Source organism: Podarcis cretensis (assembly GCF_951804945.1).
Source record: "Podarcis cretensis genome assembly, chromosome: 7".
Taxonomy (NCBI): domain Eukaryota; kingdom Metazoa; phylum Chordata; class Lepidosauria; order Squamata; family Lacertidae; genus Podarcis; species Podarcis cretensis.
The window spans coordinates 83,331,825-83,359,129 of record NC_137176.1 but is presented as its reverse complement, the minus strand read 5'-3'; the positions used below and the strand labels follow the sequence as shown (position 1 = coordinate 83,359,129).

General features: G+C 45.5%; 1 protein-coding gene across 1 annotated transcript in view; it reads right to left on the bottom strand.

Annotated features, from left to right (window-relative positions):
- TG (thyroglobulin) overlaps positions 1–22,293 on the bottom strand; it is a 192,593-nt gene extending 170,300 nt beyond the window's left edge. Inside the window, exons 1-7 of the mRNA XM_079982822.1 lie at positions 22,113–22,293; positions 20,700–20,859; positions 18,974–19,080; positions 17,997–18,140; positions 15,921–16,106; positions 12,805–13,851; positions 10,914–11,501 (exon numbers count right to left, since the gene is read on the bottom strand). Coding sequence (XP_079838948.1) covers positions 10,914–11,501; positions 12,805–13,851; positions 15,921–16,106; positions 17,997–18,140; positions 18,974–19,080; positions 20,700–20,859; positions 22,113–22,155 — 2,275 coding nt within the window. The 5' untranslated portion in view covers positions 22,156–22,293. The remainder of the gene's footprint in view (positions 1–10,913; positions 11,502–12,804; positions 13,852–15,920; positions 16,107–17,996; positions 18,141–18,973; positions 19,081–20,699; positions 20,860–22,112) is intronic.
- Positions 22,294–27,305: the final 5,012 nt, after the last annotated feature.

The window sequence follows — 27,305 nt, the reverse complement described above, 5'->3', positions numbered from 1 at the left end:
AAAACCAAGTGGCTCACAAAACCAGCCAATTAGCCAAATGGAAAAACTCCTACCAGGCCCCTTGCGGCGACCAGCCGAAGCCCATAGCAAGGTCAGTGGCAAAACCTAAAGGGCGGGTGGGTGGGAAACTGCGACGTCTCCAGGGAAGAAAGGGGGTGAGCCAGGGGCTGCCCTGACCTTAAGTGGCCCTAGGAAGGCCCGCCCCTGCCGCCAGCCAATTGGCTGGCGCCACAGGGTATGCTAATTGGGTGAATCCCTGTCTCCTGCGAGGCTGACGCCAGCCTCGCAGAGTGTGGGCGGGGTCGTGATCCCACAACCCCCCCTCCTCCTGAAGGTCGGAAGGGGCATTGTGTGGCTATTCCCTCCCCCCCACAGGTGGAATAAATGAAGACAACGGACACAGAGTTTTAGGTTAATGGGCGAAAAATGGCCACAACTTTATTGATTACAGGAAAGAAGGGTATTGGCTTTAGGCATTGGCCCTAACCGACTATCCGGTCTGACCGGGAAGGGTTAAACACCAACAGGGGGAGCCACCCGAGATGCATATCCCTGGGCGCTCCCCAAGGGGTTACCGCTCGGGGGCGCGCTTTAGGCCCTAGCCTCCGTAGGTTTCGGACGAGGCGTCGCCCCTCGGAGTCCTTTAACGAACTACCCTTCAAGCATTGGGGGAGGTGATGGCGTTCCTCCCCCCCAACCTCATCTGCATGATAATACCCCGGCCAATGCCTACCGCCACCGAGCCGCAAGCCGGCTCGCCGCCAATACCCTCAGACCTGTAACCAATCCCTAACGCCTTGAAAATTATCTGCCAACCAAATAGCATTCCAGCATCAGATAGATGCACGCCATCCCAGTGATAAAGCATTTCCTTGTCAAACCGTATGCACGCCATCCCAGTGATAAAGCATTTCCTTGTCAAACCATATGCATGGGTGCTGAATGACCCGACCGCCCCATGCGGCCACTCCACAAGCCACCGTGCGCTCCACAATCCTCCTAGCTTTGTTCACAGCCACGGGTTTTTCTGCATCCCGCCAACATCGCCTTTCCAGCAAAGATGACCAGATTATTGTAATGTTTTCATGGGATGCCCTCAACAATTCCAAGTCATTGATAATGTTCCATATCAAGTCCACTGTTTTCCAATACGCCAAGTCGTTCTCGCTCAGCTGGATGACCATGGCACTGGGTGGGCCCTCAATGCCACTCCCACCCAGGGCTGCCACTCTACGCACCACCGCCCAATGCCAGGCTTTCCTAGCCCTGTTTATGGCTATCGGGCACCTGCAATCTCTCCAAACCCGCCTCTCCATCCACGAGGCCCAGATAAAAATAGTAGTGACGTTTGGGTAAGAGGCCTTAAGTTCCTCCAAGTCACTAAAGATATGCCACATCAAGTCGACTGCCTTTCTGTAAGCTAACACTTTTCGCCTAATTGGATAACTAAAGCATCTGGGGGCCCCTCCGCCGCCGCTCTGGCCCTAATAGCAGGCAACATTTTTGGCCCAGCGCATTCTCCTTCGAGAGATCCAAGATATATTTATGTAGCTAAGGTGCGGCCCGAGACCGGAATTGATGGCGCGGACCCTGGCCCAATGCACCATGCTGTGCCCGATTATCCAGATGCGCGCCCTCGTAGCTCCTGCACCCTAGGTCCCCATTAACGGCATGGTTTATATACCAGTGGACGGTGCAGGGCCTATACTCCAAATATGCACCACAACGTCACCTGAAAGCAAAAGAAGGTAACGAAGCCAGGTCAGGTATACTGTGAACAATCACAATGTCTTATGAATATATCCTTTATATGCATCAGACTTCCCTTAATGCATCAGACTTCCACTGCCCCCAAGTCCTTCATCCTTTCAGATGAGAGTCCCAAATGCACTGCTGTGGTGGCGGCCCCAATCCGAAAGGAGTTAACCGTGAATTTAGCTGAGGGTAAACCTCAGGCAGCAATCGCCCTTCGTATAACGTGCATGGACTGATGCCGTGCAAGGCCGGAGCCATCCCAATGTTCGAGGAATGGACCTGAGACGGCTGGTCCCATGTACATGAATTGTTTAGTGTCCTTTACTGCTGATCGGTTTTGGAACATTGGACATGCAGGACTAAATTGGATCTGAACAAGGTCAGGTCTCTCAAACTACCTCGGGCAATGGAATCTGGTTGGGCCTTACAAACCACTTCGCCACTGCGCATAACGCCAAAGGCAATGGAGTATGCAGCTGTAAATAACTTGGCCTTGTCCTCGGACCAACAGATACTTCTTAATTTTCTTCCTTCTTGTTTTTTTTTTATGGTTTATTATTATTATTATTATTATTATTTTACATTTATTTATATATTTATGAATTAGCATAGAATGTCATAAGTTAAGGGCCTTCTACCATCACTTTTAGGAGGCTGCGGCCTGCGCCAGCCCCACAGTGCCCTTCACACTAAGAAGGCCACACCAGGGTCTCTGGATTAAACAACCTTACAGAAAAAAAGAGATTGCCGCCTACTGGATGTTTAAGAGTCTTTGCTGCACGACCCAGCACCCTCCAATGTACCAAGTATTGCAGAGCTTCAGCCTTGGTAGGAGGCGTGTGAAGCTTAGGATTTTTTAATTTACCTTGAGGTGTGTCAAGCGTAGGTTTTTTTTTTGTTTTTTTTTGTTTTGTTTTGTTTTTTACTATTATTATTATTGTCATTATTATTATTATCATTATCATATTTTATTATTATTATTTTATAAGTTTGCCTTGAAACTCCATAAAGTCCACCCAAGCCCTTTTAAAAGATCTAAGCGTGGGCGGGGCTCCTGAAGCTAATACTCCCTTCAGGACATCATGTTCCCAAGGCTCCAAAGGTGCTCCCGGAATGGCTGTGGCAATTCGCTGCACCTGTGCATCCGTGATGCCCTTGTTAACCCCAGGGGTAAATTTGTTAGAGAAGTAGATGTTTATTTCTAAGCACTAAAGGACAAAGGTCCGGGACAGGTTTGCCACTCTAGGAGTGCGATAATTGTTTAGACGGGACACTTCCCGAACTGATTCTTTGGTTTGGGGGGGGGGGTTCCCCGAGTTAGGGGGTAATGAAATGAGGATCCTGAAGCCATAAGAGAAACTCTTTGCTGCCTCTATTTTAGGGTATCTATCAAGAAGGGTTCTAAGAGGTGAGAGCTCAACAGAAGAGAACATGCCAGTCAAGGGCCAAATTCATACCAGTTTCTGGCTGTTCTTTTTGGCGGGTCTGTGAGCTTTTCAAGACCCCTGATGGAAATGCCCCCTGCTGCCCGGAAAAGGCTGTTTACCTTTAAAACATGAAGATGTTGGGTGGTTACCTAGGCACTTCTCACATTCATGCACATACTTACAATTTGGCCCTTGGCACACACCCGTGTTGTACTCCCAGCAAACCTCATGGTGAGGGACTCGCTTGGCTTCAAATTTTCCGACTTTCCTTTTTCCACATAGGGACCCATGTGCTCCATCCAGTAATTCTGGTCGCTCGGAACACAGCAGGTGGTGGGCAGCAGGAAGCTTTTCTGAATCGTCCTCGGCATCAGAAGGCTTACTTCTTTTGCTCTTCTTGGCCGAATGCTTCTTCTTACTTAGACTTCTTTCTCCCTTCCACAGTATTCCCTGTGGAATACTGGGAAAGTCTGGGGAGGCAGTTTCTGAGAGGCAGAAAGGTTATAATTGTAAGCATGAGCCCGACCTCCCGAGGATCTGTCATTGGAAACCCAAGGACATGTAGACTGTAATTATGTGTGAGGATGCATAAATGGATTGCTACCCGAATGTGGAACCCTAAATAAGGAGGCCAAAGTGCAAAGGAGCTCCTCACTATTTCGGAAGAGGCCGTAGTGACCATGGGCCTGATTGTTGGTAAAAGGTTTCCAAAACAGAGGAAACACTGACTAGGCCTGTGGGTTGCAGGGCACAGGAGGCTACCCAGACCCATCTTGGACACAGGACCCACTGTTGAATCATTGGCTGCTCTCAGCACTGCTGCGGTGGCCGCGGAGGTGCCAGGGCGGTCCACAACGTTAGGTGGCGTATCCGGGATGCATTTATTAATATTTTATATTTATTAATAATTAATAATTTATTAATTTATTAATATATTAATTTATTAATATATATATAAAGATGCTTCCTACTTCATATTATAATATCTCATTCAAACCCCTGCAATGCAGAATATGCTGCGGTCCCGTACAGGGATCAAACCAGCAACCTTGGCATTATAGGCACCATGCTCTAACCAATGAGCTATCCAGGCTCTCTAGAATTGTGTGGGACCCCAAGGGTCATTTAGTCCAACCCCTTGCAAAGCAGGAATATGTAATTGTTCCATACAGGGATCAAACCTGCAACCTTGGCATTATTGTCGCCACGCTCTAACCAACTGACGGTTCCGAAATATATGTAAATTATTTATTATTAATGAATTTTATTTTATTTTATTTGTTTATTTATATATTTATCTATAGATTTGTTCAATTAATTAATCAATTTAATCTTGGTATGTGACATCATTCCACTTATTCTCTTTTATTATTATAATGTATATTATCATTATTAATTTTTATTTATTATAATATTTTTTAAAAAAAAAATTATTAAATTTAAATCCACTTATTTTATTTATTATTAGTAGTCTTTCTTTTTTTATTATTCTATAATTTATCTATTCATTTTTATTTATTTGTTGTTATTATTATTCTATTATTTATTGTTATTGTTATTTATTACGATCTATGCCAGTATTTTTTGTTCAATTAATTACCACTGTAAGTAGAATTAATTGATGATGCTATAAATTGTCTACCATAACTAATGATGATATGCTATAAATTGTCTACCATAACTAATGATGATATGAAATAATTATTCTTCACTTGACTGTTTGGTTTGTATTTGCCTATAAATTTATTTATTTGCCTTCTAACAAAGGGTCAGGCAGATAGACACAGCTAAATAACTCACAAGCATATAGGGATGGAACAATAGGCAGCCCCACCTGCAATCAAATGGAATCAAAGAAAATCGCTCTCTGGGAATTGTCCCTTTAACTAACACTTTGAAAAACAAAAGGTTATGCTGGAGGCCCAGCAGAAGGAAAATGCTGCCAAAGACAATGTATCCTTGATTGGCCATCCACTAGGTACCTGAATTAACAATGTAGGACGAACTGCCTGTCGTTAAGCGACAATGTATACTGCCTGGAAGCCGGGACAATTGTGATGGGATTTCTTAAACCAGGCAGCAGAATGAGTCAGACTGAAAGAAGGAAATAAAATGTAAGAGTAAAGGACTACACGAAGTGGAAACTTAAGGAGGGGGGAATAAATCAGGAAATAAGGCTCAACACCAGAAACAGAAAGCGGGTAAAAGGCTGCTGAATATAAGGCACACGGCAGGCTAACAAGGAGATAGCTACTAGACCAGCTGCCCGTTATAACTCACTAAACGCAGCCCACATGTTGAGTCAAAATCGGCAGGGAAAGGCTCATGCTTTAGCACGACTCAAAAGGGGGCGGCATTCTTATTTAAGACAATAAGGGACGTCGTCTTCCGCCCGCAGAAGGCTCAGGCATAACTCCTAGGGCTATCTGCTTTAGCGAGATTCACAAAGATTTGCTTATATGCTTCTATCCCCCAAAGCAAGCCCCTGGATTATTGAAACAAGTTGGAAACAATAACAAAACAAAACAAACAAACAAACAAACAAACAAAAAAAACACTAGTTGGGACTTGAAGCTTTCTCCCGAATACTAAGGCTGATTAGTCAATTGGGGGAGGAGCAGAAACCAAAATGCAGCAGCTGCAAGCCAAGAAATGGCAGAACAGAAAAAACGGAAGGCAGGGACTTTTTAAAGAGGCAGCTACAGGCACAAAGAATGGCAAGCAGGGACTTATAAAGAGCGCAGTCTTCAGCTGTGCCTAAGGGCACGAATTGTACCACACAGTAGCCACACATGCATAGGGAATCACGCACATTAGTGCCCCAGTTGGCACTCAAAATGTAAGAGGAGGGAGTGGGTTGAAGAGGAAACATGCTCACTCTACCCACTTGGGGAATCACGCACGCTAGCACTGTCAGTTCAAACGTACCACCAGCCTTAGATATATGTTTTAGGCAGTAGCCCAGTGGCTCTCACAAAATACAATTTAAAAGAAAAAGAGAGGCTGGTGGAAATTCGCTACGCTCTGAATCGCACTTATCCTCAGCAACAGATGAGGCAAGCGCTGAATACAGCTTCAGTACCGAGAGTATAAAACCACTAAGACAGACTCATAAAATTTCACGGGTGGGGGTTAGACGACCTGAACGGCAAGAATATAGATAGGCTGCCCAGCACGTGCTCCCACAACACTCCCCGCGCTCTTACTGCTTTGTTAAAGCCACTGCGGGGAGGGGGAGAAGCAAGCGTTTTGTTTTGTATTTTAAATCACTGACGCAGGAGGAGCGAATGGGGGGGGGGAACCCCCTGGGGAGCTCCAACAAATGTCCCGCAGCAACTCTGGAGAATTACTGCCAAAACAGCTGTGTAAATTGCTCCATCAGCTGTTTGGCGGGAGGCTTAAAAGTAGCTGTGGATAAACGGAAGCGGCCACGGCCACGTGGGCTGAGGCAAAGGGGGGGGGCGAAATAAAAGCAGGGGTTAAGCCAGTTTTGTGGTAATATTAGTAACTCTGCTGCAGCGGGGCGCAGGGGATCACACATAGATGCACACTCACCCAGCACACACAGCGGCGAAACCAAATTAGGACTGCTTGCACTTGCGCCCGAAATGAGTGGGGGTAGCCAGAAAAGGATACTTTGTGTGTGTGAGCGCGCGTGCGTGTGTGTAACCAGGCACTAGGAATGGGGGAAAGACAGCAGACCAGCAGATTTGGATTTAGAAAATTAGGAACCCCCTACTTAACAACCCTGAAATTAAACCGAACACCAGAAATGGGGGGAAATAGGGAAGTTAGCTCAACGAAAAGTAAACTGAAGCAATTTACATCCAAACAAAGATCCAAACTCACCCAGTACTCTAATCACAAGGAATTAGCTCCAATAGCAATAAACAGCCCCCCCCCACTCTAGGCCTTGCGAAATACTTCCCTGGCTTCTGCAGACAGCAAGGAGGTTAGAAACTGCGACGTCTCCAGGGAAGAAAGGGGGTGAGCCAGGGGCTGCCCTGACCTTAAGTGGCCCTAGGAAGGCCCGCCCCTGCCGCCAGCCAATTGGCTGGCGCCACAGGGTATGCTAATTGGGTGAATCCCTGTCTCCTGCGAGGCTGACGCCAGCCTCGCAGAGTGTGGGCGAGGTCGTGATCCCACAACCCCCCCTCCTCCTGAAGGTCGGAAGGGGCATTGTGGACAAGACGGAGTGCTTCCGGAAGTGGCAGAGAGATATCTCTAAGTTTGTCTGGCAGGGCAAAAAGCCCAGAATTAAGTTTAAGATATTAACCGACGCGAAAGAGAGAGGGGGCTTTGCCCTGCCGGACTTAAAGTTATATTATGAGGCCGCAGCTTTCTGCTGGCTAAAAGATTGGCTACTTCTCGAAGACACTGATGTATTGGATTTGGAAGGTTTTAACAATGCTTTTGGTTGGCATGCATACTTATGGTATGATAAGGTTAAAATCAATAAGGCCTTTAAAAACCATATTGTCAGAAAAGCAGTGTTCAATGTCTGGACAAAATATAAAGACTTATTGGAAAACAAAACTCCAAGGTGGCTATCACCTCTGGAAGCTAAGGCCCGAAAAAGACCCAATATGGAGGCCAAATGGCCAAAATATTGGGAAATTTTAGAAAAAGATGGAGACAATTGGAAATTGGAGAGTTTGGAGAAAATGAAGGATAAAGTGCGAGACTGGTTACACTACGCTCAGATTAAAGAAGTTTTCAAAAATGACAAAAAGTTAGGGTTCCAGGTGGAGAAATCGAAATTGGAATCAGAACTGCTAGAACCTAAGACTAAGGTACTTTCAAGAATGTATAACTTGCTGTTAAAATGGAACACACAAGATGAAATGGTTAAATCGGCTATGATAAAGTGGGCACAGGACATTGGGTATAATATCATGTTTGAGGACTGGGAAAGGTTGTGGACCACTGGGTTGAACTTCACTGCATGTAATGCTTTGAAGGAAAATGTAATGAAAATGATATATAGATGGTACATGACCCCAGCTAAACTTGCCAAAATATACCATTTGTCTGATAACAAATGCTGGAAATGTAAAGGGAATGAAGGAACATTCTTTCACCTCTGGTGGACGTGCCCTAGAGTGAAGGCCTTCTGGGAAATGATATATAATGAGTTGAAAAAGGTATTTAAGTATACTTTCCCCAAGAAACCAGAGGCCTTTCTCCTGGGTATTGTCGGCCAGAGGGTGATAAAGAAGGACAGAACTTTTTTCCTGTATGCAACAACAGCAGCAAGGATACTCATCGCTAAATATTGGAAAACCCAAGATCTACCCACACTGGAAGAATGGCAGATGCAACTGATAGACTATATGGAATTGGCTGAGATGACCGGCAGAATCCGAGACCTGGGAGAGGAGAGGGTTGAAGAAGACTGGAAGAAATTTAGGATTTATTTACAAAAATACTGTAATTTGGTTGAATGTTAAGAAGGATGCCAGACCATAAATAATTGAGCACCACTAAATTAGACGTAATCTGGATGATAAGTGAGATTGAGGAAAATATAAACCTTTTGGAGAATTATTAGACTAAATTAAATGAACGAGACTTAAGAATGTAAACAAGATGATAAATTGCTGGAAAAAGTTTACAATGATGTAAGTGGGAGCGGGAGACGTGAGGGAGTCCAAAGAAGCTTTGAAAATATGTTATGATACATGTCATATTGTTTATTATTTTTGCATTTTGTATTTAAAAAATTTCAATAAATATTTATAAAAAAAAGAGAGAGAGACTGCCACAAACTTTATATTAATCTTGTATGTAGCACGGCAGACACAACTGTCACATATCCTGTGTCAGAGCACACCCCAGAGGACTATGGAAGAGATTCCTAAGGACTGAATATCCCTTGTTCACTCCTTGGTCCTTCCTCTTTAAAAACAATGCAAGGCTATATTCCCAGCCCTTATTATACGAAGGCACGTTTGAAAACCTGCCAGCAATTTCCAGCAGTTGCAGAGTCAGGCTCATGTATTTATTCCTTTGCAATGTCCACTACTCTGAGCCCTCTCAGCAACTTAGGTCATCCAAGGTCTTCCTCCGAGTCCAGGCACCCAATTCATAAAATGCAATACCACCTTGTTGAAAAGGATTCCACTTCAGCAAAATCGCTGTTCATCGTATTATAAACTAGCAGCCTCATCCTTGGTGCTGCTCAGGAATTCTAAGAAACCTAAAAAATCAGCATAGTTCTGAAAGGTTCCGTGCACAACCTCAATTCAAAGTGTCACCCAACCAAATCTAAATACAGTGGTACCTCGGGTTAAGTACTTAATTCATTCCAGAGGTCTATTCTTAACCTGAAACTGTTCTTAACCTGAAGCACCACTTTAGCTAGAGGGGCCTCCTGCTGCTACTGCGCCACCAGAGCACCATTTCTGTTCTTATCCTGAAGCAAAGTTCTTAACCCGAGGTACTATTTCTGGGTTAACGGAGTCTATAACCTGAAGCGTCTGTAACCTGAAGCGTATGTAACCCGAGGTACCACTGTTCAGACAGAAACCTGATCCTTGATCTCAGGAGCCATCATGCTAATTTGGTTACCATATCTTAAGAGGTGTTCAAATACATAGGAAAAAAGAAACTCTCCAAAACATTGAGTATAGTGGGTATCTCGGTTTTCAAACGTAATCCATTCCGTAAGACCGTCTGAGTTCTGAAACGTTCGAAAACCGAAAGCTCAATAGCTGACAGCTAGGCCTCAGGATCTTGTGCTCAGCAGAAACCATGTGGCGTGTTCGACTTCCGAGGCATGTTCGAAAACTGAAGCATTTACTTCCGCGTTTACAGCATTCAAAAACCGAAATGTTAGTCAATGGAGACTTTTGAAAACCGAGGTACCACTGTAGATGTTTCGCACAATCCAGATTTGGTCTGGATCCCAGTCTTCACTAACCTAGTGTCCTCTGCCTGTTTGGGACTACAAGTCCCATCATGGCTGTCCTGGCTGAGCCTAATGGGTGCCAGATTTACATATAAACTAAACAAGCTATAGCTTAGGGCTTCATTCTCTTGCCCCCCACCCAAAATAAAATTCACTATTAATATAGGTAAAGGTACCCCTGCCCGTGCGGGCTAGTCGCGTCCCACTCTAGGGTTGCGTGCCCATCTCGCTTAAGAGGCCGGGGGCCAGCGCTGTCCGCAGACACTTCCGGGTCACATGGCCAGCGTGACAAGCTGCATCTGGCGAACCAGAGCAGTGCACGGAAACGCCGTTTACCTTCCCGCTAGTAAGCGGTCCCTATTTATCTACTTGCACCCGGGGGTGCTTTCGAACTGCTAGGTTGGCAGGCGCTGGGACCAAGCAACGGGAGCGCACCCCGCCGCGGGGATTCGAACTGCTGACCTGACTATCGGCAAGCCCTAGGCGCTGAGGTTTTACCCACAGCGCCACTTCTTCTTAATTGTATTTCAGTTCAACAATTACTTTGATAAAATACATATTTTGTTCTGTGCAAATGGCTTCAGATACCTATTAGGTCCATAAATTGCCATATAGCATATATTCAACACACAAAAACAGCGACAATTTGTTGTTGACAAAGGGCAGCTGGACATATAAAGGGCCCCATTACCTTCAGTAGCTTAGGGCCTCATCAAACCTAAATCCGACCCTGTTCCAAATCCATAAGTTGGCCAAAGTTGGCATGAACATTTATAGTACAATTTAAGCACAAGGTCTAATGACTAGGGTGAGTTACTTACAGTCTGGGATCTTGTTCACATCGGCTTCTTTTCCCTGCATTTGCCCCCTTTCATCAATGCACCAGCAATTGCGAAGGTCAAAGTGTCCTAGCGGGGTGCTGAAATCGCTGAAAGATCCTGGGTAATGAGTGAGGTGTCCCTGAAGGAGCTGCCAAAACGTGAACGGCTCCAGCAAGACATTCAGTGATGGATCTCCTGCGGTCTTGCCTTCCAGCACTTCTTGAGGAACTACATCGAAGGAAGGAAATTTGGCAAACTCTGGAAAGACCTTCTGGTGGCCGGCATTGTAAAGGATTTTAACGAAGTCTTCAAAGCTTTGCTGAGATCTCTCTTTATAGTTGAGCAGGATGCCCAACAAGTCACCAAAAGGAAGAGCCCTGCCGTTATTATTCTGGCTGATCCACCTTTGATACCACTCAAAAGTTTGTTCCGGGGGGCCATTGCATTGGACCTGCCTCCACCGACCATCGAGACCGCACTGTGGGATGTAGACGCTGGACAGCTCAGGCAGGGATGAAGGTTCCAGCAGAAGTTGCTGCACAGTTCTCAGGAAAGCCTGACCGCCTGCTAGCTGGCAATAACTTGGACCTACAGGAGGCAAAGGCAACACGGCCCACTAAGCACGCAATAAAGAGTTGAAGGTAGCATTGCAACATTCAGTTGTGTCATTGGTCAGATTATTTCAAGAGGGTGGAAACACAAGAACAGGCCTTCTCTGTAGTGGCTCCCTGTTTGTGGAATGCTCTCCCCAGGGAGGTTTGCCAGATACCTTTATTATATAAAGGTACCAGGCAAAAATGTTCCCCTTCAACCAGGACTTTACCTTTACCTTTACAACATTTTAAATGTGTTTGTGGGAAGGGGGGGACTGTTTTGCTATTTTGTTTAACTTATTTTCATGTTTTTATCCTGTATTTTATTCTGTGAACCGCCCTGAGATCTTATAAGGAAGGGTGGTATATAAATCTAACAAATAAAATAAGAAAATAAAAATTCATGAGGTAAAAAAAAAACATGAAAAGGTATGCCTGATTAATTGGGGAGCAGACAAAAAAAAAAAAGATGGTGTGGCAGATATTATGTTAAAAAGAGGATTGCTTCTTCTCTCACACGTGGCTTCTACTCTGCTGCTCATGTGTGTCATCAAGCAAAACCTGTATTTCCCCCTACAGAACAATTGGCTCAATTTTTCTGCAGATCTAAGAGACTGTCTAATAAATTAATGCTCAGCTAAGATTTATTCAGTCATTTGACAGACATGATTTTATCCAGATATGAATCTGGTTCACAGCAGAAGGGCTGGAACTCAGCCAGAGGGATTTCAGCACTGGTAAGCTCAAGACCTGAGTGCTCAGTGGAAGGGCAGACCGTGGTGCTGGACTCTTGAGAGTCCCATGGACTGCAAGAAGATCAAACCTATCCATTCTTAAGGAAATCAGCCCTGAGTGCTCACTGGAAGGACAGATCCTGAAGCTGAGGCTCCAAGACTTTGGCCACCTCCTGAGAAGAGAAGACTCCCTGGAAAAGGCCCTGATGTTGGGAAAGATGGAGGGCACAAGGAGAAGGGGACGACAGAGGACGAGATGGTTGGACAGTGTTCTCGAAGCTACAAACATGAGTCTGACCAAACTGCGGGAGGCAGTGGAAGACAGGAGTGCTTGGTGTGCTCTGGTCCAGGGGGTCATGAAGAGTCGGACATGACTAAACGACTAAACAACAAAGCTCAAGACCTGACTACTGCAATTTGCTCTGTGTGGGGCATCCCCTGGGCAGCTGGAGCAAAATGCCGCAGCTAGACTGCTGTAAGAGGCGGGCTTTAAAAACTAAAAACACAAGAATCTTTTAGCAAAGAAAAATCAGAGCATGTGGAAATACAAGATAGGGAACTTACACTGCAAGGGCTGTTCAGCAGTTGCACCTTTTCCAGGAATAGTCCTGCCTTCAGAATCAAAGCAGACACAATTTCTTCCATGGCACTGAACCGGCAGGAATTTCCCCTCCTGGGTACATGAAGGAACAAACAGCTCAGAACCAGCCGGCTGGAGTCTTTGCAAGCGTTGCAGATCCTCCCTCTGCTTTTCGCATAGGGTGGGGCACCTTGGGCGTGAGCCACGGACTCTGGATCCTGGGATCTCTTTGCCACGTGAGTCCACACACCAGCAAGCACCTGCATAGCACTGAACTTCTTCGTAGTTCCCTGCTTCTGTGCAAACCGGGACAAACAAACTGTTGCCTTCCTCTGCGCAGTCTTTGTATCTCAGCGCGATCCTCGCGACGTCACCCAAATCTTCGGCGATGCTCTCGGGGACTGAAACCACGTGTTGCAAAAACACAAAGAACTCTGGGGCTTCAAGGAGAGAAGCTAGAGATCTGACGGCATTCTGGTTATCCTGCAAATTGACAGTGCGGCCAAAACTGTCTACGAGAGGCTGGCTCAGATTGAAGCTCTCCGGTGGTATTTCCAGAGAAAGTTGTCGAGCCAGTTCACTGAATCCGCCGCTCATCCCTCTCTGCCGGAAATACTGGTCCAAATTAAATCTGCCATTGGGGCCAAGGGCTCCTGTGAAGTTGAACTGGACCATGTTCTTCAAGAACTTGCCGCCAAACAGGTTTTCTTGGAACCGCTTGGGGTTGCCGGTGAAGCGGAGGGCGACGCGAGCAAGATCTCTCGAAGGAAACATCCCTCCGATAGCTTCGCTGATGGTGGATTCCAGGGCGAGCAGCTGAGAATCGCTTGGTTTGTCTATGATGGAAGACAGCAGGCCAGAATCCACAAACAGCTCCTTGAATGATGGAGGACAAGATCTTGAGGACTCGGCTATCTGCTGCAGCTCTTGAGTGGAGGAGAATAAATGGTCCTGGCCAAAGCGTCCAATGGGGCCATAAAACAACCGGGAGAGAGCTCGCCGTCTCTCGGAGACACAGGTAAGTTCCTTGCCTAGACAAAGGAAAAGATGCCGCAGATGTAATAGTTGTCCAAGCCGGATTACTGGGAAGTTTTCCAAAGGAAAAACATTGTGGAAGGGGTGTTTCTAAGACTTTAAAGATCCCTTGATATTTTTGCTGTCATGTTTTATTGGGTTGTTTTTGTTTTTGTTATGCATTTTATGCTTTTATATTGTGATTTTCCCCTCCCCCATTTGAATCGCCCTGAGACCTGTGGGTATAGGGTGATATACAAAACTAATAAATAACAATACAGTGGTGCCTCGGGTTAAGTACTTAATTCGTTCTGGGGGTCCGTTCTTAACCTGAAACTGTTCTTAACCTGAAGCACCACTTTAGCTAATGGGGCCTCCTGCTGCCACTGCACTGCCGCTGCACGATTTCTGTTCTCATCCTGAAACAAAGTTCTTAACCCAATGTACTATTACTGGGTTAGCAGAGTCTGCAACCTGAAGCGTATGTAACCCGAGGTACCACTATATATAATAATACTTAAATGTTGCTTTTCTTCGTATGCTATTATATTTGCTACTGTGTTGTTTTGCTGCGCTGTTGCAAAATCGTTTTACATTGCTCGGCTTCGAAATGCATTCCTGCTTTCTTTGTGGTCAGTTGCTTTGAGCATTCGTGTGGAAAAGCGGTATACAAATGAATTGAATGAATGGATTTTGATGTGTTTTCTTAAGAACAGAAGAAGAGTCTGCTGGGACAGGCCAATGGCCCATCTAGTCCAGCAGCTTGTTCTCAGGGTGGCCAACCAGATGAATTGCGGAAACCTACAAGTAGGATCCAAGAACAAGAGAACTCTCCCCTCCTGTAGCTTCCAGCAACTGCTCCTCAGAAGCACCTCTCTCGCCCTGACCTAGCCACTGTGATCCACGCGATGGTCACCTCCAGACTTGATTATTGTAACTCACTCTATGTGGGCCTGCCCTTGAGACTGACTCAGAAACTCCAGCGGGTGCAGAATGCCGTGGCGAGACTCCTTACGAGGTCCTCGCCGTGGGATCATATTCACCTGGTGCTATACCAGCTGCACGGGCTCCCGGTGGAGTACAGGATCAGGTTTAAGGTGTTGGTTTTAACCTTTAAAGCCCTATATGGCCTAGGAGCCTCGTACCTATGGGACCGCCTCTCCTGGTATGTCCCACGGAGGACCTTGCGGTTTTCAAACAAAGACATCTTGGAGGTCCCGGGCCACAAGGAGGTTAGGCTGGCCTCAACCAGAGCCAGGGCTTTTTCGGCCGTGGCCCTGATCTGGTGGAATGCTCTGTTACAAGAGACAAGACCCTGCAGGTCTTAAAGAAGATGACTAAATGAGCAAATTACCGTATTTTTCGCTCTATAAGACGCACCTAGTTTTTGGAGGAAGAAAACAAGAAAAAAAAATAATTCTGAATCTCAGAAGCCAGAACACCAAGAGGGATCGCTTTGCAGCGAAAGCAGCAATCCCTCTTGCTGTTCTGGCTTCTGTGATAGCTGCGCAGCCTGCATTCGCTCCATAAGACGCAAACACATTTCCCCTTACTTTTTAGGAGGGAAAAAGTGAGTCTTATAGAGCAAAAAATACGGTAAGTTAATTTGGATATGCAGAAGATATTAAAAATAAATTTTTAAGAACCTTAGAAAGAGGGGGAAGGAAGTCAAGTTTTGAAATTCAAAATGTATAAACTTGAAGTGTGTGTGTGTGTGTGTGTGTGTGTGTGTGTGTGTGTGTGAAGTACAGTCGTACCTTGCATCCTGAATGCCTTGGTACACAGATGTTTTAGCTCCTGAATGCTGCAAACCCAGAAGTGAGTGTTCTGGTTTGCGAATGTTCTTTGGAACCCAAATGTCCGACGGGGCTTCCGCAGCTTCCGATTGGCTGCAGGAGCTTCCTGCAGCCAATCGGAAGCCGCGCTTTGCTTTCTGAACGTTTTGGAAGTCAAATGGACTTCTGGAACGGATTCCATTCAACTTCCAAGGTACGACTGTATCTTCTTTTATCTATCCTGTTCTTCAGAAAGAAGCACAGGCCAGATAAACCCAATAGAGCTGTTCTAAGGCTCTAGTTTTACATACCACAGGATAAATCCTGTCCTTTCTTTCTTGTGCCAAGAAGTTCCTGCCCACTGGCATCCACACACCAGCACTGCCCATCCAGCTGGCACTGGGTTGTCTCATAGGCTCCATTATCATCACAAGATGGCCTGTAACTCTGTTCAAAACGAATAGCGGTGGATCTTTCGGTTTCACACTTGGAGGGACCTGCGAAGGAAACAGGAGGAAAAGATGGGAGCTAACCAGAATGATTTGCACTGACTTCTGTGTTCAAACAGCAATCAATCCCTAAAGAGGTTAGAACCCAATTGCTTGTTATTTTTATTTACATAGTCATAACTCCACTTTCGCTGAAGATAATCACAGGGCAGTAAACAGACTAAAAATGCAGTATTGCAATAAAAACATCAAACACATCATCAAGACCCGCTTGGCAAAGAATCTCATGTTTGAATGGTCTGTCTGAATAACAGAGTTTGTAGAAGGTGCCTAAAAGCAACCTCTAGTGGTAAGGAGGTCCACAGGGCAGGTCTTGACACACTAAAGTCTCGGCCAAACCTCAGGACCACCAAAAGTGATCCCATCAGAAGAACTCAGCAGTCAAGGTGGAGTGTAAGGAAACAGGCAGCCCTTACTTTGCAGCTTGGGTGAATTAGATGGAAAAGGTCACTTACAGTTTATGGAGTTCAAAGGTTTGGTTCACACAGGAAGTATTTAGAGGACGAGTGGAGATGAGAGAGGGAAAATAGCAGGCATACTGTCTAGAGCCAAACAAAATGGCTCAGCTTTTAGAGGTGGTTAACTAAGACAGGGAGGCTTACAAACCAGTGGTGGCTAGATTTCTACACAAACCCTTATGTGGTTTAAACTAACACACACATTAACTAGAGGTTCAGGAGGAGGAAATGTATTTGCTTTCCACCAACATTCTGGGCCTTTGTGAATTTACACAAAAACCTTGAAGTTGGTAGCCTATTGGTAACTACAGTATACCGTATTTTTTGCTCTATAAGACTCAATTTTTCCCTCCTAAAAAGTAAGGGGAAATGTGTGTGTGTGTGTGTTATGGAGTGAATGCAGGCTGTGCAGCTATCCCAGAACTAACTTCTGGTAATGTGCTGCCTCTTTTCTGGAGACGCATAAATAGCCATCTGCCAAAGACCATGTGTCAATACTTCATCTCCTAGTGGACAGCAAACAATATACCCTTCCTGGTGCTGCTGACTACAGCCCCCATCAGCACAGCCAATGGCCAGGGAAGACAGGAGCTGTTGTAGTCCTGTAGTAGGTTAATTCTGTTGTAGGTTAATTCTGTGTCCAGGTACGCAGCTAAACCTGGTACGCAGGCTGAGGCCTTACCTGCCCGCAGACTGTCTCACCAGAGTGGTGCATGCTCTAGTAATCTCCCGCTTGGACTACTGCAATGCACTCTACGTGGGGCTACCTTTGAAGGTGACCCGGAAACTGCAATTAATCCAGAATGCGACAACGACACTGGTGACTGGGACTGACCGTCGGGACCACATAACACCGGTCCTGAGAGATCTGCATTGGCTCCCAGTACGTTTCCGAGCACAATTCAAAGTGTTGGTGCTGTCCTTTAAAGCCCTAAAAAGCCTCGGTCCAGAATACCTGAAGGAGTGTCTCCACCCCCATCGTTCAGCCCGGACACTGAGATCCAGCACCGAGGGCCTTCTGGTGGTTCCCCCTCATTGCGAGAAGTGAGGTTGCAGGGAACCAGACAGAGGGCCTTCTCAGTGGTGGCGCCCACCCTGTGGAACTCCCTCCCTTCAGATGTGAAGGAAATAAGCAGCTATCTTATCTTTAAAAGACATCTGAAGGCAGCCCTGTTTAGGGAAGTTTTTAATATTTAATGCTGTATTGTTTTTAACAATCGATTGGGAGCCGCCCAGAGTGGCTGGGGAGGCTCAGGCAGATGGGTGGGGTATAAATAAATTATTATTATTATTATTATTATTATTATTATTATTATTATTATTATCATCTAGCAGCATCTGGAGGGCTTCAGATTGACTCCCTTTGTTTAAATTTAGTGCATTCAAGTTACCACGCCTTACAGTCTTAGGTGCTACATACATCTGAATCTGCCAGTTGTAGCCAATTGAACTCCCAGAAAGCGTCTCTGCAGGATCCTGTACATGCTGGTTTCAGCGAAAGAGGGAACAGGTTCCAGCGATGCAAAAATAGTGTCATAAACATTCTCAAGTAGCATTTCTAGACCTGGAAAGGGAAATAGTATTTTAAGTACAGTACCAGATCATGTGCTGATATATTGCTCCCCCCTCCACAAAAAACAAACCAACCATGAAGGTAACATGCCTAAAACAAAATCTGTTGTTCTCTTTTATAAAGCTTCATTTGCACAACAGAGCTCCCTGTTCTTCTCTAGTTCCCACACCATCAAATTCCCCTATAGAAGGCTGGGGGCCCCTCCAGAGCAGATTTTGGGGAAGGAGCAGGAAAAAAACCCCCATAGCTCACACTGTGCTGGATGCATCCCATAATTCCCTATGTTTATAAGAAAAGCAACAAAACTGTTTACATTTGGCACATGCTAAAAGTCTTTTTTTTTTTTTTTTACCCAAGCCTTTTCTGACGGACGCGAACTATATTCATTGTTCTTGGTTTCATTCATCTGTATAGAATATTGTTCTTGAGACTTAAAGTTTGTATGTAAACCTGCTTTGCAGTGTATTTATTGATTTCATGGCACAACCACCTGGCTATGCCAATTTAAAGCGTTATATAAAGAAAGAAAAATTTCAGCATGCGCAATTAGGAAACAACAACAGGAAGATTCTAAAATCTGAACTCTGAGACATTAACATTTTGTTCTTCTTAGTCAAGTTGGCGGGGAAGGGAGCTGGTTTGAGGTGTTAGTGCTGAAATTTTTGGCTGTGAGATCTGAATTTTGCCACACACACACAACCCAGAGTTCCAAAGTCGAATCTGACTTTCTCTCCAGCCATTTTGAATAATGGAGATTCGCCACATGTCAAATGATTGTGCGAAATTTTGTATTCAGCAAAAGACCGGACTCAGCGAACACCTACCAGTATCCTCCAGCTCTCGCCCAAGACTGTCAGCGCAGTAACAGTACCCAGAGACTTCTGGGAACATGCGGCTGAAGGATCTGAATGTCAAGAACGCTTCTGGGAATCTAGAAGGAAAATCAACATGCATCACAGGAGATATGGCAACCCCTCTCAACACTTCCACACTCCATCTGATTTTGAGGGGGAAATAGCGTTAAGATACTAGATTTGGGTTAGTCGGACATGCTAAACCTTCAAGGATCCATCTTGGGAAGTAAATGAAGTGAGCTTTGAAGGACACGATTGCCAGATCCTGTATGAACAAAGAGTTTGGTGGCAATGAGCCTGAAGATTTGCCCCACTACTTACTGGTTTGCTCAATCTATGAGGATTTAGCAACATTCTCATTGAAAGATTTACATTTCTCAGTTGGGAGATTGAGTGGTTATTTGATTAACTTTTTATTAGGAGGCAGGTCCTCCCTACACCTCTAGAAAAGTGGCCTGTTCTGCCTTTAGACCAGCAAATTTAGGAATGAAAGTTTCTGAAGGTGATAAGTTAAATTCTCCAGGGGAGCAAACCCTTATCTGACAGCATATCTGGTTTTCATAATTATTTTAAGTGCATCATGCATTTCATTCTGTTTTTATCTTTCATAACGGCTTGGGCTAAAGAAAATGAATAAAGATTAATAATAATAATTGTCTGGTTGTGGAATCTCGATAGCTAGAGAACACCATCTGAGCAATTTAATCTTTTGGGGGTTATTGCAAACCTCGCTCTCTTCCTCACTGCAGCTGGCACATTCAAAGAAACTCATATCATTACCAGAGCAAGACAAGACACCATCTCCCATAATGCTGGTCCTGCGGTCTTCTACAGTTGCTGAAAGAGCAATTCATTTCTTTGGTTTCCCCCCAGTTTGGATTGAGTAGGAAGATCAACTTCATTCAGCCAGCTGTGGTGGCTGCAACATTTAAGGCTTTCCTGCCCTCTAGTGTCATCTGTCACTTTTAACGTATTTTCTCTGTGCCGTTGAGTGAAAGAGCTCTGCTCAGTTCACTGAGGTCAGGGATGGTGGCCAGATGTTCTTGGGCTCCCATCTGCCCCAACCAGCAAGGCCAATGGTTGGGGATAATGGGAGTTCTAGTCCAACAGAATTATGGTGCTGGAGGAGACTCTTGAGAGTCCCATGGACTGCAAGAAGATCAAATCTCTCCGTTATGAAGGAAATCAGCCCTGAGTGCTCACTGGAAGGACAGATCCTGAAGCTGAGGCTCTAGTACTTTGGCCACCTCATGAGAAGAGAAGACTCCCTGGAAAAGACCCTGATCTTGGGAAAGATGGAGGACACAAGGAGAAGGGGACGACAGAGGACGAGATGGTTGGACAGTGTTCTCAAAGCTACCAGCATGAGTTTGACCAAACTGCGGGAGGCAGTAGAAGACAGGAGTGCCTGGCATGCTCTGGTCCATGGGGTCACAAAGAGTCGGACACGACTAAATGACTAAACAAGAACAACAAGTCCAACAGCAACAGGAGGAGGAGCACAAGTTCTCCTTCCTTGACTGCATTTTCCACCAGTCCCAGCATCTCATGTTCTTTCTTTCCACCAATGTCCCAGCCCTGGAAAGGTGTGTGATCTCTCCCACAACACCCAGGCTCCTCGTGGTCACAGACCAACCATGAGGGCTAGAATGCCTTCCCATATTTACTAAAGTAACACCATGTCTTTAACTCCTACCTGCTAAAATGGTGAACAAGGTCAAAGACCATGCTGTCCGTTGTGTTGATAAACTTGCACTGGACAGGCAGGAATTCTCCATCAGCTGAACACTGGGGCGGGCTCTTTTCTCCGACGTTGTGCAGGATGCGGCGGTCTCGGATCTCACATTTCCTAGGGCCTAGCAAGCAAAAGGCATAGGGGTTTACTGAGAATCCACCTTCGTACATGGAGTCTTTGTGGGAGGGGAAAACACTCTTGCAGACTTCATCTCATTACTACAGAATTCTTGTTCTTGCCATCTGTCTGTCTCGAGAGCCAGTGGAGTACGTCCCCCTTTTGGGACGCAAGCCTGGGCAGTGTGTCTGGAGGTCCTGGGCTGTCCAGAGGACAAGACCCCCCTCTCGACTTCACTGATGTGGCTCAAAGGAAAGCAGGGCAATACATTTTGCACCAGCTTGGCTGCAGGAGTTGCTGGAAGGAGACGTACATGATGTCATCCCAACACTTTAGGTTTACTCCTCAGACGTGTCTTCTCACAAGGTAGCAGAGGTTTAGGATCAGAGTTTTCCTTCTTTTAGATGGGCTACCTTCCCAGCCCCATCTGCCCCTAACTTCCCTCTACAACACATGCAGAAACTGCCTCCTTGGCCATTGGGAGACCACTCAGTCCACCAGAGCCTGTCTTTGTATGCAGATGAAGTTCCTAGCTCACTGAGGGTCTGAAACCCATCGGCTACCCTCATCTGGTTTAGTGGGCCAGCCAAAGCCATTCCTGGGGTGTGGCCACTGTCGCATGCTGACATCTTCTAGGAGCCACAGGTGAGTGCAGGGTGGGGACCAAAGGTGACCAAGCTGCCCCAGAAGGAGCATGGCATGCCCCCCACCAGAAGTACTACCCCTCCCCTAACACCCCATAAAGGTAAAGGGATCCCTGACCATTAGGTCCAGTTGTGACCGACTCTGGGGTTGCGGCGCTCATCTCACTTTATTGGTCGAGGGAGCCAGCGTACAGCTTCTGGGTCATGTGGCCAGCATGACTAAGCCGCTTCTGGTGAACCAGAGCAGTGCATGGAAATGCCGTTTCCCTTCCAACCTATTTATCTACTTGTATTTTGACGTGTTTTTGAACTGCTAGGTTGGCAGGAGCAGAGACTGAGCAACAGGAGCTCACTCTGTTGCGGGGATTCGAACCACTGACCTTCCGATCGGCAAGTCCTAGGCTCTGTGGTTTATCCCACAGCGCCACCCGCGTACCTTCCTAACACCCCATACTGCGCTGCAAACTGGGATGACCTCTGTTTAAAATCTTGATTCTGCTATGAATAGTGGCAGGTTGGCAAGGAAGGAAGGAAGGAAGGAAGGAAGGAAGGAAGGAAGGAAGGAAGGAAGGAAGGAAGGTGGACAATCCCATTTTAACAGAACATGACTTACATCGCTTGGGCTTCCCTCTCTGCCTCGTGCCATAAACCTCCATCCCTTCAGCATCCACACACCAGCACTGACCCAGGCCAGAGTCACACTGTATGGGGTCAAAGTCACCGGTATCCAGACATTGCGGGATGTAGGATGCTGTGCTGCCGTTGACGACCCGGCCAAGCAGGATCTGCTGCTTCTGCAGCTGGCAGAAGGATAAACCTATGGCAGGGAAGAAACGTCATTAAATCTGGGGTATTTCCAGGCTTTGCGATACCACCCCCAAATTGTCCTTATTGTCAGGTGTGGCCATGTGGCCCTTGGAAATAGGGTTGCCACCCGTCCCTAGGAAAACAGGATTGCCCCTTTTTTGTTTTTTGTTTTTTTAATTAAATTTTTATTGTTTTCCTTACATATTCATTTCCAACAAACCATAATAAAACCATACATTCCCTTAGACTCTGCCGAGTCGTGACTCCCCTCCCTCCCTACAATTGGTATATTTAACCCCTTTCTATTGCGCACATCATTCTCATAATAATACTATTATACATTGGAGGTATTATGTCAATTCTGCTAGTGTCTTAACCTCTTTACAATTCTTCTTTAAATATTCAATAAATTTACTCCAATTATTTTGGTATCTTTGATCTTCCTGGTCCCGGATCCTCCCTGACAGTTTGGCAAGTTCTGCATATTCTGTCAGCTTCACCTGCCACTCCTGGATAGTTGGTATGTCTTGTATTTTCCATCTTTGGCCCAGGAGGGTTCTTGCGGCAGCCATAGCATACATAAACAGATTTTGGTCTCGCATTTTAATTTCTGTTCCTATTAAGCCTAATAGACACGCTTCCGGTCTTTTGGGGAAGGTATACCTAAATATTTTTTTGAATTCATTATAAATTGATTCCCAAAAATTTTTAACCTTGTCACAGGTCCACCACATATGGAAATAATCCCCGTCTACCTTTTTACATTTCCAACATTTTCTTTCTTTTTTTCTATACATTTTAGCTAATTTTACTGGCGTCAAGTGCCATCTATACATCATTTTTAGCAGGTTTCCCTTTAGAGCCATACATCCTGTAAATCTCAAACCCTCCTTCCATAGTCTTTTCCACTTTTCCAATTCAATATTTTGCCCAATATCGATCGCCCATTTTATCATTGATTCCTTAACTTCTTCGTCTTTTGTATACCACTCAAGCAGTAAACTATATATTCTAGATAAGGTTTTACCTAGGATTTATCTAGGATTGCCCCTTTTTTGGACAAAAGTGCCCCCTGTCCCATTTGGGCTTCAAACAGGAAGCCTTTTCCCCCATATTTGAGCTCAACCAGCCAAAAATGCACTTTGCATCACTTTTGGTGTGGCTGAAGAGGAGCCCAGCCAGGCACTCGTGACAATGAAGAGAATTAAACATTGCATGGTTTACTCACAAGCTACTGAGGATCCGGTCTGCTTGCTCCCTGCTATTTCAGCTCCATTGCCATCTACACACCAGCAGGAAGTATCTTTCTTCTTGCACTGGATGTTCCTGGTGGACAAATGATAGATTTCCAGTGTCACCAGGCAGAGGTTCTCAAGCTTCATCACTGCAGATGAGCCCAAGAGCTGTCACCAAGTTTTTAATGTTTGAAGTTTAGGGAAGTTTTTAATGTTTGAAGTCTGTTTAATATTCTGTTGGATGGTGCCCAGAGTGGCTGGGGAAACCCAGCCAGATAGGCACTGTGTAAAGGTAAAGGGACCCCTGACCATTAGGTCCAGTCGTGACCAACTCTGGGGTTGCGGCGCTCTCTCTCTTTATTGGCTGAGGGAGCCGGCGTACAGCTTCCGGGTCATGTGGCCAGCATGACTAAGCCGCTTCTGGCGAACCAGAGCAGTGCACAGAAACGCTGTTGACCTTCCTGCCAGAGTGGTACCTATTTATCTACTTGCACTTTGACGTGCTTTTGAACTGCTAGGTTGGCAGGAGCAGGGACCAAACAACGGGAGCTCACCCTGTCGCGGGGATTCGAACCGCCAACCTTCTGATCGGCAAATCCTAGGCTCTGTGGTTTAATAATAAATTATGGTGATGATGATCAAACACCTTCAAAAAAGTTGCCTGGCCACACTACAGCCTTAGTGAAACCCTCCTGCACCCTATGGACAAATGTAAGAGGGGCTGAGGAAAACAAGGCAGCGGGTGCCAACTACATGGTAGAGTCCCTGAATGTGGTAGAGTCCTTAAAGTGGTAGAATAGGCTGCACCACTTTGCAATGCAGGTGGTGGAGAATCATGTTTTCGAATGTAAAAATGCAAGGCTCGTCGCAAGTAGGGATCTAGCATAGCAAGAAGGAAGCCTGGATAAAACCTCTCTCCCTGGTATGACTGGAGACGTATTACTATTGGGATTTTATTTTACTGTAGAACTCTTTTATTTAAAATGTCATCTCCTACCAGTAGCCCAGTGTGACACAATCTGCACTTCCGTCTCAAGATGGGGATTCTACCACCTTTCTACTGTTCATGTGCACCAGGCCTAGGTGATAAACCTTGGCATGCTAGGCTGGGAAATGGGGCCATGGGTCAGTGGCAGAGCGCATGATTTGAACACAGGAGGTTTAGTCTTCATTCTTTGCATTTCATTCATTCATTCATTCATTCATTCATTCATTTATATACTGCTTAATGCCAAAATAGACTTCTAAGCAGCTTGCAAAATATAAAAACCAATTGCACAACGGTAATTAAAAATGTGCAGTTATTAAAACAGAAATACAATAAAATAATAATGTAAAATCATTAACATATAAGCATCCATAATCAAAATATCTTTAGCCTTGTCAGAGGAATGTGCCACTCTCCAGGCACCCGGCTTGAGTTCCTTGTTGACCTCCCTGTCAGCGACTCCCGGCAGGATGCAGGCTAGGTCTCTATCAGCGATCCTCCTCAAACGTGAGAAGAACACACCACTCTTCCCTCCTCCCTGCCTTCCCCAGGAAGGGGAGAGAGACAGATAGAAATGTATTTACATGCCTTTATTTCTGTCTATGCAGCAGTACAGAGAAACATGTCTGCACTCTCCAAACACCAACAGCAGAGAGAGAAACTCCACCCCTGTACTTCCAGTACAGATCAGATGACACACTGAGCTAACATCTGGTGCTCAGTACTGTGAATAGGCTGTCCCTTTGCTCCCACGGTACAGCCCCAAACATCAACACCCTGTTTGGTTTTTCCAGCCAGCTGCAGCTCGCTGTTGCATTGCTCCTTTTCGTAACAGTAAAACACTCCCATTAAAAGAGTACTGTGATTAAGGCAAGAAGCTCAGGTAGAGTGATCAAGGGAACACCTACCGGGTATGTACATATGTAAACAGGTGCATCTTCAAATGCCGACGGAATGCCAATACAGATGGAACATATCATATTTCAGGAGGGAGAGTGTTCTACAACACCAAGGCCACCAGTGAAACATTCTGCCTCTATGTCATCCCAGCCTGATCTTTATCAGGCCATGGTAAGACTAACCAGGTACTATTGTTCATCTTAACGCCCTTATATTGGGACTCAGCATTATCGTCTTCCTGCCTGAAACGTCTCATCATACTATAAGCTCATTACCTGAACCGGCCATCTTCCAAGCACTGAGGGACATAGTCTTCGCCTTCTTGAAAGGCCTTTGCCCTTCGAAGCTCACATGGGCGAAGAGGTTGGCTTTCTGCCTGGTACTCTGAATGCAGGAAGAATGTGCACAATTATTGGGGCAGCTGATCCCAACTTCATTCCAACAGAGCTGTTACACCTTTTGTGCATCATCCTACAGCAGAAATGGGGAACCTGTGGCTCTCCAGATTTTGGTGCATGCCAAAGCCCATCAGCCCCAGTCAACATGGCCAGTAATTGGGGGTGTTGGGAGCTGGACTCCTAGCAACATCTGGAGGGCCAGTTTTCCACATCTTGCTACTATGGCTGGTTGAAGGATGGCCTTATCCCACAAAGGACATGGTTTCTATGCCTTCAAAAGACAGGGATTGAGAACCTGTGGCTGTTCAGATGTTGTTGGACCACAGCTCTCATCATCCTTGACCATTGACTGCTGCGTGGAGCTGATGACACATGAACCTGTGACATTGATGTTCACAGGTTCTTCATCTTTGCTGTACCTGTTCCAGTCCTAACCTTCCTTCTGCCTTCCCCGGGAGAGTAGACCAATGGCAGTAGCAAGTCCATCTGGCTATTCCGTTTCTCAAAATACATTGTCTTCTGCATCCGTGGACTTTTGTAATGGCGACATTACAGTTCCTGCAAATGTTGACCCATTTTTTACTCCTACGTTCCTTTCTCCTCCTGTAACGGAAGTCCTGTTTGGGGACTTCCCTGGCTTTTTTCTGGTCCATGTAGGACCAGCCTGGATAGTTAGCCTTGGTGAAGATTTGTCCTTTTCATCCCCCCCAAAAACTTTTTCCAATGAAATGAGGCTGCATTTTAATGTTTTAAGGTTTTAATGTTGTATTTTAATCTTGTTTTTTAAGTTGTATTTCAATCAATTTGTTTTTATATCGGTTGTCAGCTGCCCTGAGCCCGGTCTTGGCTGGGGAGACCAGGGTATAAATAATTTATTATTATTGTTGTTGTTGTTGTCGTCGTCGTCGTCACATGGAAGGTGGAGGCTTGTTTTCTCCTGTTCTGGAGGGTAGGACTCGAACTAATGGCTTCAAGTTGCAATAAAGGAGATTCTAACTAAACATCAGGAAAACTTTCTGAGAGTAAGAGCTGTTTGACAGTGGAATGGACGCCTTTGGGAGGTTGTGGACTCTCCTTCACTGGAAGTTTTTAAACAGATTGGATGGCCATCTGTCAAGGATTCTTTAGCTGCCAATCCTACACTGGATTAGGCGACCCATGTGGTCTCTTGCAACCCCACAATTCTCATCAGTGTCAAACTGCAAGTATGCATGCAATTGATGCAGTTCTTGGTGTACAACAGTACACAAATAATTAGGAAAATGTAGGTTAAGTGTACTTACTTTCTACCCTTTCCCAAAGAACTTGGGCTCACAGTAGCAGCTTCTTGGCAATCTTCAAATCTAATATCCTTTTCTATAAGTGCATACTTAAAACGGCTTTTGCTGTCTCTGTACTTCTTTTTTAATTGGTTTTCACATACTACATAACAATACAAATATACCAAAGCCAACACCATTTCCTTCCCATCCCCCCAT